This window comes from Topomyia yanbarensis, chromosome 2, assembly GCF_030247195.1.
Source record: "Topomyia yanbarensis strain Yona2022 chromosome 2, ASM3024719v1, whole genome shotgun sequence".
Lineage (NCBI taxonomy): Eukaryota > Metazoa > Arthropoda > Insecta > Diptera > Culicidae > Topomyia > Topomyia yanbarensis.
The window spans coordinates 14463166-14480244 of NC_080671.1; the positions used below are offsets into that span (position 1 = coordinate 14463166).

The 17079-nt window shown below is 36.4% G+C and overlaps 1 protein-coding gene across 3 annotated transcripts in view; it reads right to left on the bottom strand.

Annotated features, from left to right (window-relative positions):
* Positions 1-807: 807 nt before the first annotated feature.
* Positions 808-17079, bottom strand: part of LOC131681289 (potassium voltage-gated channel protein Shaw) — a 352113-nt gene continuing 335841 nt past the window's right edge. For all 3 annotated transcript variants that reach the window (XR_009303887.1, XM_058962020.1, XM_058962019.1), the window contains one exon: positions 808-1888. Coding sequence is in view for 2 of the 3 variants with exons in the window: in XM_058962020.1 (XP_058818003.1) it covers positions 1860-1888 (29 nt within the window). In the remaining variant the exon portion in view is untranslated. The remainder of the gene's footprint in view (positions 1889-17079) is intronic.

The following is a 17079-nucleotide window of genomic DNA, read 5'->3' on the forward strand; positions in this document are numbered from 1 at the left end:
TTCTTCTTCAGGGAAAATATAATTTAATAATTGTAATTTAATAAACACAAGCAGTATTAACAAATTTAACCTGTCCGTACATTTTACAGTAGGTCTTGACAAAAATTATTATTATTTTTATTTTTAGTAGTTAAATTTTCTAAAACATTTCGAAAACTATTTATTACACAAACCTTTCCCGGGACGCAAATAAAATCCCGCGATGGTCGACAATCCCCCCTCGAAACGGGATCGTTTTTTCACAAGTTCGTGATATGATATGGTACAACATCCGCACAAGCGGTAGGCTAGTTTTAGCGAAATCCTGCTAAACCAACAGGCGTGATAAAAAACTTTCCCAATCTCGATTGAATAGAGTTGACTAATTTGTTTGTTTATTTGCCATTTTTATTTACGCTGGAAGACTGGACGACCGAGCACGACCCGACACGGGCAGAAAATATTTTTTTTTTTACATTTTTCAATTAATATGCAGATTTGTGCCGGGGAAGTGAGTTTAAATTTATGAATTCAAAAGCGCAAAGTTGGTCCCGTGTTGGATATGTTTGTGTAAGGGTGTGTGTGTGTATGTGAACGAGTTTGTTTGTTTTTAAACTTCGTTTGCGATTGTACAGCGTTGGACTAGAGGATAAGTTTCATTGGTTTGGGTAGTTTCGGTACGGATTTTACGGGATTACGTGATCACATATAACAAGCGTTTTGATGAAAAGCAACCATTTTCTTTCGAATAGCAGCAACAATTGAGTTTGCTTTCGGCGTTTATTAGCATAATCTTGCAGCCTGGAAAATTGAAACAAATTCCAACAGTTGTAGAGTTTTACTAACAGGTGTCTTTATTTACATTTCGTCGATAAAGTTTTTCCTTTAACCACTAGCACTGAAGCCATCATTTTTCGAAAGAATATAGCATTAGCAGAGGAAGGAACAGAAATTTTCAATTTTAATACCAATCCGTTTCGATGATGCAATCAGTATTATAGAGATTAAATTTTTATTTTTGTTTAAAATAACTTGATATCACTTTTCGTTTTGCCTCTTTCTAAAATATACAATTGTGTTTTCCTTTTTTTTTTTGGTATTACACTTCAAATTTGGTATTTTTTGTTGATTATTTACAATTATGTCTTACTTGTTTGCTGATCATATTCCACTGTCGATTTAATAACTGTTCATCTTTCAGTTAGTAATAAGCGTAGTTATTGTGTATAAACTGTCATATAGGAAAGAAAACGTTTGAAACCAAAACATCATCACCTCTCGTAATTGTCAACATCGAGAACACTTAACAGGAGTCCTTGTTTCGTGTGTGTGTGCTAAAACTTAACGCTGCCTCATCGAGCTTAAGACAATCAACTTTATAGAACAAAGTTTTGTTTTCCTAATCCTTATTAGTAATAATCCCTTACAAACTGGTTCTAAAATATCTAAGCTGTCGTTTTTTTTGTTTCTGATTAGAAAAGCTAACACAGGTAGTCAATCGAAAGAAAAGGCGAAGGCAAAATGCATTTAGTCCCACGGTTTCCACGGAAACAAACACGCTCAAACACTGGAGGGGGGTGTCTTTGACTATTCGTCGGAATATTTTTTTATCGGTTGCTTCGTTTACTGCTTTATCAATGTGAATGTGAGTTTCCTTTGTTGGTTTTTATGAGTGCTGTTGTTGTTGTTGATCTTGCCGTTGCTATTGTTGACGGTGCTGTCATCATGTTTTAACTGTTTTTCAGCTTCCGGTCCTTGGGTTTCCCCAGAGATGACCGACGAAGGACCGGAATGGTGAGGGTGGTGGTAGGTAAGGGTTCTACGGTCACCACCGGAACTGCTGAGCCATCCTCCAGTGGGACCACGCTGATCAGGTCCTCTCAAACATTTCCCACGGGGTCTTTGGTTTCTGGAATAATAGGCAAGTAACGAAAAGTTTTTGTTAGTAGATGTTCGTAATTAAAGCTATTAAAGAAATATTTTCCAGTACTTGGGCTGTTTGGTTAAATACTGTGTAATTTACAGTGCGTTCAATTGAGCAGCAGAACAATTTGTCATATTTGCAAACGGACTTCCATACCATTCTGAGCAAATAATGAATGTGCAGTACACCGCACCGATTCCAACCATCAGCTCGATTCTTTGGACAGACGGCATCAATCGAGCACGCAGCGTACGGTTAGTGGCAAAAAGCAGCGAAAGGAGCATCATCAACTTGCCCTGTTGATGAAGGGATTATTTATAGTCCTTTCATCAATCAAGTGAGAACGAACGATAGCGGCAGCCATAGCCAGAGTAGAGAAAGCGCAAACATACTCCTTTCCAGCACCTTGTGACTTTGTGGGTAGCACAGACACCCATAAACGACTATTCGAAACGGTCGTCCATTGCTGCCCGTCCCGTGTTCGGTGGGTTGCTCTTGCGGAATCGAAAACAGTCAAACAAGTGTTTGTGTGCGTTGGTAACAAAAAAAAACACTAGAATCCTTCGAATCTATCCACTTTTGACAACGACGAAAGCTTGTCACGTTCCGTCAACCCCTTCTTCAACGGTTTTGAAGAGGCCCTCTTGCGGTAGCTACTAAATGGCTCTACTGGAAATTTGACACCATCCTGAGCTATGCAAATCAAAAACAAACATTTTGCATAAATTATGCTAATTTGAGTAGTTTCTCGTAGCTGAGCGTTTGTCTTTCTGATGTCTTTATATGCACCCACTCCGCCCTGTTCCCGGACTGCTTCCGTGCTCAAGTTGCGAAGTGCAACAGATTTTTGTCCTCTGCGAACTTTTCGCCGGAGGAAGGATGCATCCTTCTCGTTTAGCTCGTTCTAGGTGGGTATTATTCTGTTGAAGCCGGATTATAGACGACGATACGATCGATACACTAAGCAGGATGCTCGCCTGACATCTGTCAGGTTTGTCGATGGATGTAAACTTGGAGGGTGGAAAATGTCCGAGTGCAAGATAAGTTACGTCGATAGACATAAAATATGTTGTAAAATAGGCTACAACTTAGTGACGAGTCATTTTAAGAGTTCATTCGATGAACAAGGGGTTAAAGAGACTTTCGCCACTTGTTTTTCAAAAGAATCTAATGAAACTGGTACTATCTGGATGTTACTGAAATTTTTTTATTCTTTTTCGTTTTTCCACCTATTGATTGATCCATCTTATAACAATCCTTCTTAATTGCTGTCATTCTAAATTAAAGGGTGTTTTTATTCATTTTTTTTTAAATTTGCATTAAAATGCGCAAAACCGTTTACAACCATTGATGTATCGTCGCTGTTGTGCTATCTTATGACAAACGCCATGTTGGGGTAAATTGAGTTAGATATGCCACATTACTTGTCTAAAAAATCTCTACAAAGTGGCGTTTACAGAATTTTTACATTCTGCTTGGTTACTGAGATATAGCGAGAAAAGTGCTGAGAAATTTTTAATTTTTTGCTTCAAATGACTGTGTCTGGGGATTGGCTCGAATTATCTTGATGTATAAGATGTTTCTATATGTAAAACTATCTGAGAAACACAATGGCATAATCATTTTCATAACAAAAATTCTCGAATTGTGAGAAAAATGCAATCTTAGTTTTAAACAGGAAATATAGCATATTTGGCAACACTGTAACCCAAAATAACTATTTTTCTAGATTCCTTGACTCATTTCCTTCAAAATGCATCTCATCGTTTGTTTATAGACCAAATGAAGCCAAAGATATGAATAAAAGTTAATAATTGATGATTTTTTTCTATGAAAAATTTTCCATGCGCGAATATGACACGCCATACAAATTTTGTCATCAATACACACCTATGACGACTTTTGTTTACATTTATAGTAAAAACTCACAACATAGTCAACCGATCTTCGAAATATTTGAGATATTGATACAGAATAGATAAAAGCATCAATTGGCTTCTTTGAATTGTTTATATAGTTTATAAGATTCAAAATACTCAATCTCAAACTTTAAAAAGCGTTTTTCTCGAAATGTACAAAATGGCGTTTGTCATAAGATAGTACAACAGCGACGGTATGTGCATTTTGATAGCATATGTTTTATTATTTCGATTATAAAGGTTTTAACCTCAAAGTCATTATCGAACCCTGGTGAGCCGAGTACAAGACCATCTACAATTTAATATTTTGAAATAATTTCGCATGTACGGCCACCATGACTATGTTTTAAAAATCGCTTTCGGTCGGTCTAAATTTGATAATTTTAATGAGAAAAACTGGAGAAATTTGTACTTTGCGATTAAATTGCGAATCGATCAAAAGAATCGACTCTAAGAAAAGAGAGAGTAAGGCACGATTCTTTTTAAAAGAGTTGTGATTCTTTACAAAAAAATGCTGTTAAGTGACTTAGGGTAATGTATAATTATAACAGAACGGAATAATTTTTGCCTATTTCTGCGTGCATTTAACGACGCAAACATTCAGTTTCAACACTTCCTTCATTTTTTTCTATTCTATTCTAACCCTCACACAGCCAGTATTCAAAAGCATCCTGGAAAACACTACAGTAATTCTGTATTGTTTTTCTTGTCAATATTAATACTTGAAGCATGTTTGCATATGTCGCAAATATTAAAGCGACCAGGCCTACTGTGCAGAGTTGTGTTTGGAGATGTTTCAAAATTAGACGGCAATTAAATCATTCATTCAATGAATAATTTATTTAACGAATTGTTTTGAATCTTAAAGAAGGAAGAAACGAGGACAACCTTACTGACTGTTTCAGTTTGAAGAGGATATAATAAATCGTTGGGAGTGACTTGGATAAGAAAGTTAATATCGTTTCTTTGGTCCTTTTGGATGGGACAGATGTATTTACTCCTTGCCCTGGCTATTTCAGTTTCAACACTTCCTTCATTCACTTTACTGAAGTTTTGCACAGAATCGAATGCCTTCGGTTCAGGGGCAAAACAGTGAAGGCCCGATTTTATCCGAGCCCTCGATTTTATCAGCCCCCTATTTTATCTACCCCCGATTTTATCAGCTTTTCGACCCGATTTTATCAGCCTCATATGATAATTGAAAGTTGGTAGTTTGATAGCCTCTAGCAGACGAACCAAGTTAAATTCGAGTAACTCAGAGACAGCATAGAAACAAAATTTAGTTTGAAACTGACATTGGGTTTAAACTTATATTTATATTGAAAAAAAAACTAGATTTAAGGAGGTTTTCATAGAAAACGCCTTTTAAATTGATAACCTTTAGTCCTACCAGCTCAAGTTCTTCAACAAAATTCTTCACTATGAGCATTTCTAAAACTTTGTCGAAGACACCAACTTTCTACCTCGTCAGTATAAAAAGTTAATTTTATTTAATTCGACCATAGTAAGCCATGCCTAATTTCAATTGTTATCAGATTGTGGGGAATATTCATACGAACAATTCCTCTAAAGACACCCTGTGAATATATTCGATGGTTTGGCCTCTAGTGAAATAAGTTCACGTTTTTGGCGTTTCCGACCACTGTGCATTGCCAGTAAACGGGGGCGAGAATGACCCCGCTGGGCAGAGTGATGGTACCAGCAACCCGGCGCAACCGGGGCAGGAGGGCGTAAACCCCTGGACGCTGGTCACCAAAAAGAAGCCGGTACCGACACCGGAGGTACCGCGGCCCGCGAAGAAGGCCAAGGACAGAGGCGAGGCCTTGTGGTTAAAAACCGACAAGGGCAAATACGCTGACGTCCTAAAGTCGATGAGGGCGGCCGAAAGCCTCTCGGCCCTGGGGCAAGATGTGAGTAGCGTGAGACGCACCAACACAGGAGAAATGCTTCTGGTGCTGAAGCGAGGCGCACAATCTAGTGCAGTGTACAAGGCCTTGGCCCAAGAGGTCCTTGGTGAAGGCGCCCAGGTCAGGTCGCTAGGGGCGGAAATGACTCTCCAGTGCAAGCATCTGGACGAGTTCACGACTACAGAAGATGTCGTCGCAGCCGTCAAGGAGCAATGCGACGGGCCTCTGTGCGCCTTAGAGGGGGGACCCTCTGGCACCCAAGTAGCCTACCTCAGGCTACTAAAGGCGGATGCCAAAAAGGTAACCGAGAAAGGTAAGCTGAAGATCGGCTGGTCGGTATGCCCAATTAGCATACCCCAGCCGCCTTCAGTGGATAGGTGCTATCGGTGCCTTGAGTCCGGCCACAAATCCAACGAGTGCAAGGGCATAGACAGGAGCAAACTATGTCGTCGCTGCGATGAGGAGGGGAATAAGGAGCGGGGTTGCACTAAGGCGCACAAGTGCCTTATCTACACCGCTAAGAAGCAAGCCCATAAACATGCTATGGGTGGACCTTCGTGTCCCTTCGGTGAGGCAAATAAGAAGAAGCCGTGAACGTCACACAGCTAAATCTTAACCATTGTGCAGCAGCCCAACAGCTGCTGTGGCAGTCGGTCTCGGAGTCGAGGACAGATGTCGCCCTCCTATCAGACCCGTACAACATCCCTGCCGGCAACGGTAATTGGGTGTCGGACGGGTCTGGAATGGTGGCAATCTGTACAACGGGACGGTTCCCGGTTCAAGAGGTAATACACTCCTCCGCCGAGGGTGTTGCGATTACCAAGATCAATGGTGTGTTCTATTACAGCTGCTACGCTCCACCAAGGTGGCCAATAGAACAGTTCAACCAGATGATCGACAGGCTCTCGTCAGACCTAGTGGGCCGGAAACCGGTAGTAATAGCGGGAGACTTTAACGCTTGGGCAGTGGAGTGGGGCAGCCGCTGTACAAATAGCAGGGGTCAAGTGCTAATGGAGGCGCTTGCGAAACTCGATACTGTGCTAGCTAATAATGGCTCCGCTAGTACATTCCGTAGAAACGGGGTGGAGGCGTGGATTGACGTAACATTTGCCAGCCCGAGTCTGGCTCCAGGCATGGAATGGAGGGTAGACGAAGGCAACACCCATAGCGATCATTTAGCAATCCGCTTTAGGATCAACTATGGTGTGCAGCATCCGAGGGCGGGAGATCCCTGTCAGGTACGCGGGTGGAAATCCAATCACTTCGACAGCGAAGCTTTCACCGCGGCCCAGGGACTGGAGGCCAACACCGACAGTCTAAGCGGGGATGCACTGGTAGCTGTTCTATCACGCGCGTGCGACGCCACTATGCCGAGAAAAACCCTGCCAAGAAACGGCAGATGCCCGGCATGCTGGTGGAGTGCCGAGATTGCAGCTCTACGATCAGCCTGCCTCAGAGCTAGACGTAGGATGCAAAGAGCTCGCACCGAGGATGCAAGAGAGAACCGCCGTGAAGTGTTTCGAGCTGCGAAATTGGCCCTTAACAAGGCCATTAAAAGCAGCAAGAGAGCGTATTTCGACAACCTGTGTGATAGTGCCAACGCGAATCCGTGGGGTGACGCCTACAGGATTGTGATGGCCAAGACCAAAGGGGGCTCTTCACCCCCAGAACGGTCACCGGACCGGTTAGCGACGATTATCGAAGTACTCTTCTCGTCTCGAGCCACAAGCCGCTGGCCACCTGTACTACGAGACAGTGCGGGCACGGCCGAAATGGTGGCTCCAGTGACGAATGAAGAACTACTCGCAGTGGCTAAATCCCTGGCGATGAACAAAGCTCCAGGACCGGATGGAGTTCCAAACAACGCTTTCAAGGCATCGATCATAGCGAACCCGAACATGTTCAGGCTAGCTATGCAGAGGTGCCTTGACGAGTGTCGTTTCCCCGATAGATGAAAAAGGCAGAAATTGGTTCTGTTGCCGAAGCCCGGGAAGCTGCCAAGCGACCCATCGGCGTACAGACCAATCTGTCTGATCGACATGACTGGCAAACTGCTTGAGAGGATCATCCTCAACAGGCTAACCCCGTACGCAGAAGGTACGGACGGTCTGTCAAGCAACCAGTTTGGCTTTCGGAAGGGTAAGTTCTATCCTTCTATTCTTCTATTCTTCTGTCCTTCTATCCCTCTTCCTTCTACTTTTCTGTCTACTTCATTCTGTCGTTTTCATTCTTTATTCTTCTGATTTGTTTCTTTCGTCTTCTCCATTCTCCTTCTACGTTCTACTTTTGATTCCTTTTCCTTTCCCACTATGAGTGTTTTAAGATGTTTCAGGAGTTTTTGATTTTCATTCTTTGAAATTCATATTTTCAAATTAGTTTATTGTTTGCTACATTGCACAGTAGACCTCTCCACATTTCGAAAAAGTTTTGAAATACACATGGGTCAGCCGAAATTTTTGTTCTAGGTGTGAATTTAAGAACTTTCGCCAAAAATGGCCTCATTTGGACATGATTTAGAGGTGTCTCCAATCAAAAATCGTGTTTTTGCTGTGTTTCCATAGTAACATCACTTACTCTCTGATTCAATAGGCCCTGCATGCCCACATATCGTCAAAGGTTGTTCCTTACACATATCTTAACATGTTTTAACAGGTGAACATAGCTCTAATCGCAATAGAAAATTTGTTAACTGGATTTTTAAATAGAGAAGAATACCAAAACCAAGAAAAAATACTACTAATTTTCCTTGTTTTTGATATACTTTTCTATATGAAAATCCAGTTAACAAATTTTTTACTGCGATTAGAGCTATGTTCACCTGTTAAAACATGTTAAGATATGTGTAAGGAACAACCTTTGATGATATGTGGACGTGTAGGGCCTATCAAATCAGAGTATTAGTGATCTTCCTATGGAAACATAGCAAAAACACGATTTTTGATTGGAGACACCTCTAAATCATGCCCAAATTAAGCCATTTTTGGCGAAAGTTCTTAAATTCACACCTAGAACAACAATTTGAGCTGACCCATGTATATTTCAAAACGTTTTCAAAATGTGGAGAGGTCTATTGCACAGTGGTTCCAAAATACACAAAAATACGATTTACTGGTCTAGGAAGTCATTTTTGTGGTCAAGTGTCCTCAGCAAAGTTTTATTACAGTTCATAGTGCATTTAAATCGGTTAGAAACTTAAAACTGTTATTAGGGGTGTATTCCCCTGTTTTAACTTTTTCCATTAAACAGTGAAATCCTTTTTTTTCATTGTGCAACCAGAATTATGTTTAACAGTTAATTTGGAGTAATTTCACTGAATATACTACTTTCCGTGAATTTCAAAATTCGCGTGACGTTGTTCTTCTTGCTAGGCATCCATTCGCTACATCGTCTAATGTAGCATGGGAGTCACTTAATTCCCATTCCCTCAGGCTACCGTTTTCGTTCATGCTGTGCTTAATTTTGTATAGCGCATAGGGTTTGACATTTTTCTAAAGAGATTTTTCTCACCCGAAAAGAGGCGAATAACCATAAGGTTGAAACCTCTATAATTAACAATAAATGAAAAAAAAAAACTTTAACAATTAGAGAAATTCAATGAAGATCCGTTCGAAAATCTTCAAAATTATGACCTCTTAGATTCCGATGAAACTTTACACGTTTCACCGGCATGGAAGACTAAACATTTTCCGCAGTCTATGAGATTATTTTGACACAAGAGCAATTTTTCAAAATGGCGTGAGTTTTTCTATAAGTAGCATTTACGAAAAAAAATGTTGTTCAATTATCGTATTTCATAAAACAAAACTATCTGAGAACAAGTTGCAGGAACTTTTATACGAAATATATATATATATATATATATATATATATATATATATATATATATATATATATATATATATATATATATATATATATATATATATATATATATATATATATATATATATATATATATATATATATATATATATATATATATATATATATATATATATATATATATATATATATATATATATATATATATATATATATATATATATATATATATATATATATATATATATATATATATATATATATATATATATATATATACACGCTGAAAAAAAATTGTTTCATTTTTCACAAAAATTTATGTAAAAAATTTAAATTGCAAAGAAACCATTTTTATATTTTATCAACGAAAACCTAAAAAGAAAAGAAACATTTCAAATGTGATTGCAGGATAGAGAAGTTATTGGTGAAAAAGTTTTTCTAGTGATAACTTTATGCATGTTTTAAATTTCATACAAATTGACATACAAAACTGTAATTTTATTACAGAATGTGATTCTAAGTATCAGTTGCAATCAAAATGAATTGAACAAAATTTTTCCTAAATGCATTTAACAAAATTCTTCTTAAATGAGATATTTGGAATTTTGCTCCAACAAAAACAATTTTTTCGTGTAATAATGTCCTTCTTACAAGTTATTTGCATTTCTTTAGCTTAAAATGTCAACAATAAAATGTTTATTGGTTTAAAGCCGTAAAAGAAACTTTTTCGGTGTATTTGGATCATCTGCTTTAAATAAAAAGTTTTCCTAAAAACAACTTTTGATATATTTGCTGCCAAAAACCTAATTTTCCTTTTGAATATAATTCTAAAAGTCTTTTCAAATCAAAATGCTTACAACAAAAAAATTCTAAAATATAGCAGTTCTCAAGATATATTAAAGTTTGTTTTAACAGCACAATTATTTTGTTTTATTACGAACTTTTCATAAGTAATTCGGGTTGCTCTATTACCAACAATAGATTTTTGAATAGGCCCATAAAATTTCCCATAACTTTACCTTTGACGTTAAGACGATATTGTAACTATATAGTTTATTCGGATCCTATGGTTGAGTAATATTTTGATTCTTTCCATGTAGCTTTTAAAAGTGTTACAATATTGCCTTGATGTCAGAGGTAAAGTTACAGTAAATTTTATAGACATTTTGAAAAACCTATTGCTGTTGATGAAGAAACGCGAATAACTTATAAAAAGGCCGTAATAAAACAAAATAATTTTGTTGTCAAAACAAAATTTAAAATATCTCGTGAACTGCCAAATTTCAGAAAATGTTTGTTAGGAATAATTTAGTTTGAAATAGCGTTTATAATTATATTTATTTATTTATTTATTTATTTATTTATTTATTTATTTATTTATTTATTTATTTATTTATTTATTTATTTATTTATTTATTTATTTATTTATTTTTTATTTATTTATTTATTTATTTATTTATTTATTTATTTAATACATCTGACAACACAGTCTTAATAAATAAACGAAAATCTAATTATAATAACGAAGATCGCGATATTTTCTGCGCGAATTTGTGCGACGGTTCTCCAAAGGCGAACAGATCTTCAACTGTGGCGAAATTTCGCATACATGCTGATATCGGTTCGTTCAATCCAAACACCGTGCGATGTAACCTTGGTTGAAGCAAGCCAGTGGAGGGTAGAGGTCGTTGCGAAGCGCGGAAGTTAATAAGCGAAAGAATCTTTGGAGAGTCGATTTCGGCGTTGATCACCTTCGCCACAAACACTGCTTGTTGATTTTTTTCTGGGTACGGTGGTAGATCCAAAGGACTCCGCCAGGGAAGGTCTCGTAGAGCGAGCCGAACAAATCTTTTCTGCACACGTCCAATTCGTAGATTCCAAACAAGCTGATGAGGACTCCAAATAAGACTGGCATTTTCCAGTAGTGGGCGAACCAACAAACAGTATAACGCCTACAAGCAGTGCGGATCCTTAAAGTCCCGGCCGATTTTGGAAATTCACCCAAGTTGTCGAGTAGCTTCCGAGATTAAAGCTGAGCGGTGCAGATTGAAGGTTAGTTTGGCATCCAATTAGCATCCAAATAGACACTAAGTTTTCAGGAACATCCATCGAAGCAGCTTCAGCTTCTAAGTTGGAGGCGTTATTCTTAGCAAAGACAGAGGCGAAAAAAATTGCAAACAGCTCGCACGAATCCACAGCAGACGTTGATTCAATCTCGTCGAGACGAACGTTCATATATTCAAAAAGGAAATCGTATTTTTGACTCCTAATGGTACGAATTATTAAAATATGTCAAAAGTTATTGTTAGGAAAACTTTTTTATTTAAAGCTTCTCCATGATCCAAATACAAAAGTTTCTTTTATGTCTTAAAATCGATAAACATTTGATTTTTGACATTATATGATGGAGAAACGCGAATAGCTTTTAAAAAGGACATAAATAAATGAATTAATTGTTTTTGTTGGAGCAAAATTCCAAATATCTCGACAACTATCGCATTCTGGAAGATTTTTATTAAATGCATTTTGATTTGGCATGATAGTTAGAATGATGTTCTGTCATAAAATTACAGTTTTGTATGTCAATTAGTAAGAAATTTAAAACATGCATAAAGTTATCGTTAGAAAAGCTTTTTCATTCTCTTATTTCTCGTTTCCAGCAGCTCCCTGTCCTTCCTTGTAGACCCGACCAGTGCCAGAGTGAGACTATGCGACCGCCATCGCCCTGCATAGAAGGAAGCTGAAGTGAGAGCGACTCGATGGTCCGATAACTTTCCCGCGGGTCTGAAGAATTTCATCCGCCAACCCGGTACTCGACGACCTACTGACAAGGCACTGTGTCGCTGATCTTCCGTTTGCCCGAAAGTTACAAGTTCTGCTGTTCTCTCCATGTCATCATATACGCCTTCTTTCCCTTGTCCTTGATACGAGTGCTGCTACACCGACGATCGAAATAAGCCCCCCTTTGAATATCTTAACCAAGCATAAGTCTCCTTCAAAAAATTAAATTTGTATTCTGTATTCTTAGTTTTAAGATAGCTGTTAATTTTATTCTTCATTAAAACTATTGTCCCCCATCTTGTAAATAAAATTGTATCCCTAATTTTAAGATATCTGTATAATTTCTCATAAACATTTGTTCCCGTTTTTAATTACCAAACTATTCTCCTAGTTTTAAGATAACTGTAAAATATTTCGTAAAAAACTACTTCTCCCCTTTCGAAAATCAAACTGGATTCCGTGTTTTAAAATTTTTCACAAAAAAAATCTTTTGTCCTCACTCTTGTATATAGAACTGTATTTCTAGTCTTAAGATGGCTGTAGAATTCTTCCTCTCAATATAAAAAAATATCAGAACATTGTAACCTCCTAGTTTTAAGTATTTAAAATGTAAAAACCGATTTAATCCACCTAGCAGTGAGATGAGACATTTCTTACACATTTCACTATTGGATTAGTTTGCAGAACTCACGAGAAGTAGGCACCCAATTAGAGGTGGGATGAAAACAGTTTCTAGTCTTGCACGAATAAAATCTCGAATAAACTGAATAAATCATGAAGATGAATGAATCAACAAAACGACCGAAATAAAAAAGTAAAGCAAAAAATGAAACAATAGGTTTTTAAATTCATAAAATGAGTACAAAAAGTAATGGAAATCATTATAATTTTGATCCAAATACACGAATCAAATTAGATTAGGTTATTACATAAAAATTAAGATTATATTTAGAAATAGTTATAAGATTAATAGAATAAATTGAATGAAATAAAACGAATGACTGAACATGAAATGCATAAAATTAAAGATATGAATAAAAGGAATCGGATAAATCAGATAAATCAAATGAATCAAATGAATTAAATCAACCAAATAAATCAAATGAATCAAATGAATCAAATGAATCAAATGAATTAAACGAATCAAATAAATCAAATAAATCAAATGAATCAAATGAATCAAATGAATCAAATGAATCAAATGAATCAAATGATTCAAATGATTCAAATGAATCAAATGAATCAAATGAATCAAATGAATCAAATGAATCAAATGCATCAAATGAATCAAATGAATCAAATGAATCAAATGAATCAAATGAATCAAATGAATCAAATGAATCAAATGAATCAAATGAATCAAATGAATCAAATGAATCAAATGAATCAAATGAATCAAATGAATCAAATGAATCAAATGAATCAAATGAATCAAATGAATCAAATGAATCAAATGAATCAAATAAATCAAATGAATCGTATGAATCAAATGAATCAAATGAATCACATGAATCAAATGAATTAGATGAATTAAATGAATCAAATTGATTTAATTCATCCAGTGAATACAATGAATCAAATTAATGAAATGGATCAAATGAATAAAAAGAATGGATGAACAAAACGAATAAAGTAAAAAATCAATGAAATGCATAAATAAAACAAACGAATCAAATAAACAAAATGAGCTGAAGTGATAAAATGAATAAAAAGAAGAAAATGAGCAGAATTAAATGCATTGATTAAAATGAAAAATTGAACAACAGTAAAAGGTTATAAATTAATATAAAGAAATAAATTGAATCAAATAAATTATTTGGATGAAATGATTAAAACTGAAAAAGTAATCAGATTATTAAAATGAAGAAACTGAACAAAATGAATAAACTGGAAAAAATTAATAAAATACATACAATGAAAACAATGAATGATATGAGTAAAATGCACAAAAAGAATAAACTGATCAGAGTGAATCCAAAGAATGAAACGAATAAAATAAGTAAAATGAACTCAGATGAACAAAACGAATAAAAAGATGCGGAATGAAATAATTAATTAAAATTAAATGGTCATATATTTGAAGCCAAACACATTTTTGAATAAAGAAAATGAATAAACCGGATTGTACGAATTTGAAAACCATTGCATCAGAAAGTTTTGAAATGTTTTTGAAAATCCCATCTTCTGAGAAAAGGCTAATAAATATGCAATGGACTTTCTACGGCTTCCATCGTTTTTTGGTTTTATTCTTTTTGTTTTCATGCTTCTTTACTTGACGAATTCGAAGTTTACTTTTTGGCCACATATTCCCGAATAAAAGATTTATGTACAGAATAGAATTTATTGGTCCAGTATTTTAACGCGCTATTGAATATAGTAAAATGAGACAAGGTCACATGTGCTTTCAAGCCCCTTGAACAGAGAACGACAGGGAGAATGCGATTCGTGAATGAGACAGGTAGATATTTCAAAGTTTTTATTTGCATTGAAGTAAATAGTGTGAAATGTCTAGGCTATGTCGATTGCATAAAAGCGTGTTTGTATTGTTTCGTTCGGAATTCTCGTGCAGGAAATATGGATAAATAAGTCCTATACAGACCAATATTGTGAAAAAGAAATGGTTCAAACTACTCAGTATATCCCCCATCGAGAGTGGGTACTTTGGGGACTTCTTTTCCTGGATCTAATTTGTGGATATTTTTGGTCTTTGATCCGTTATTTTTCATGAAAGTTCGTACCAATACAACGAATGTGCAGCTGATACAACTCATGGTTCATTCGCCTGCGCAACGTTCCGTCTTCCATCTGCACGCCACCATAGATGGTACGCAACACCTTTCGTTCGAAAACTCCAAGGCGTTGGTCCTCCACGAGCATAGTCCAGGTCTCGTGGCCGTAGAGGACCACCGATCTAATCAGCGTCTTGAAGATAATCAACTTCGTGCGGTGGCGAATTTTGTTCGACCAGAGTGTCTTCTGGAGTCCAACGTAGGCACGATTTCCCGCTAAGATCCGTCTCTGAATTTCTCTGCTGTTATCATTGTCGTCGGTTACCAGTGAGCCCAAATACATGGATTCGTCGACCATCTCGATTTCGTCACCGTCAATCCGAACTCGGGTGGGAGGTTCACATTGTCGTCTCTAGAACCTCTTCCTCTCATGTATTTTGTCTTCGAAACGTTGATTTTTCTTTTGAAAATTTCCATCATCAATCTTTCATATTACCCAATTAAGCCAAATATTTTTCTGATATAGCCATGAATTTCCTTAATTTTAGTGTAGAAACAGGCTTTGAATACAATTGAATTAAAGTTGAGTTGATGTAACAGCAGACAAAAAATAGTTTTGTTTTCTCAAACCTTCGCAATTACAATTAACAAATATTTCAGATTGACAGAAGATCTTATCACACAACTTAGAAATGCATACAGAAATAGCTAGATAGATGCGATAGAAGAGAGACAGAGAGACAGAGAGAGAAAGAGAGAGAGAGAGAGAGAGAGAGAGAGAGAGAGAGAGAGAGAGAGTGAGATAGAGATGGGTGGGGGGGCGTGTGAGGAATGGCATAGGTATATTATTATGATTATGATAGGTATATTATATTGATTCTTACATTCTTATCATAAATAATGTAAGTAGTAATTTTTGCTCCATAACCAGTATAACCTAAATCTTGCAAAAGAGCTAAATTTTCGCTAGATTTTTGGGCTTCAAACATACAGTTGCTTTCGGTGACGCCACAAGTATAATTATATTAGAAATCTTTTATCTCACTACTAGGTGAATTACTTGTTGATCTGTGTATTGATATATCATCCAACATTTACCTCATGATTGAACGCAATGCCTAATCCAAGGAATAAATACTAGAACTCACTGTTTCTTTATCAACGCATTATTTTGTCTTTGAAGTGAACTTATATATTGATTTTTGAGAAATAGTTCATTTATTATAAAGGTAATTTACAAAATGTTCTCAACATCGGAATCCTTGAATCACGTAGATGTGTTTTCATACCCCGATATTCAAAATCGGTTTAGTTTCGCCCCTAAAACACCAGTAAAGCAATACTCTGTATGAAACAATCTCATTTTTAATTAGTGGAAATTGGTAAGCGAGGACTAAAAATACAAAATGTCTAATATCTCCGCCGCTCGTGCACGGATTTAGACACTCTATAGCTTGTTAGAAAGGTATTTTTACAAGCTTTCTATTTATGTGCAGTTTGTGGGACAATATTGTGCTGTTTGAAAGTTATTTGCAAGAAACTTGCTGTGTTTTGACAAAATCGCCCATATCTCAGAAAGTAAACAACATATCGACAATCGAAAATAATAGTGTCAAATGGCAATGTTAGGCCTTTCATTTGAAACTTATTTCATTAAGATCGGTTCAGCCATTGCTGAGATAATTACATGACATTTTGTACATACATACATACACACATACATACACACATACACACACACACACATACAGACATTGTCTCAATTTGTCGAGCTGAGTCGATTGGTATATGAGACTCGGCCCTCCGGGCCTCGGAAAAAGTTGTCAAAGTTTGAGCGAATCCTATACATTTCTTTTGTAAGAAATGTAAAAACAAAAGAATTTGGCACCGCCAAGCTAACGCATTTGTGCCTATCAAATAAACGAACTGAATAAAAAAAAGCTTTTTTATAGATAAGTTCTCCATGATGCAATCGTATTAAAATGTTTCTTTTCAATTTAGGTTTTCGTTGATATAAA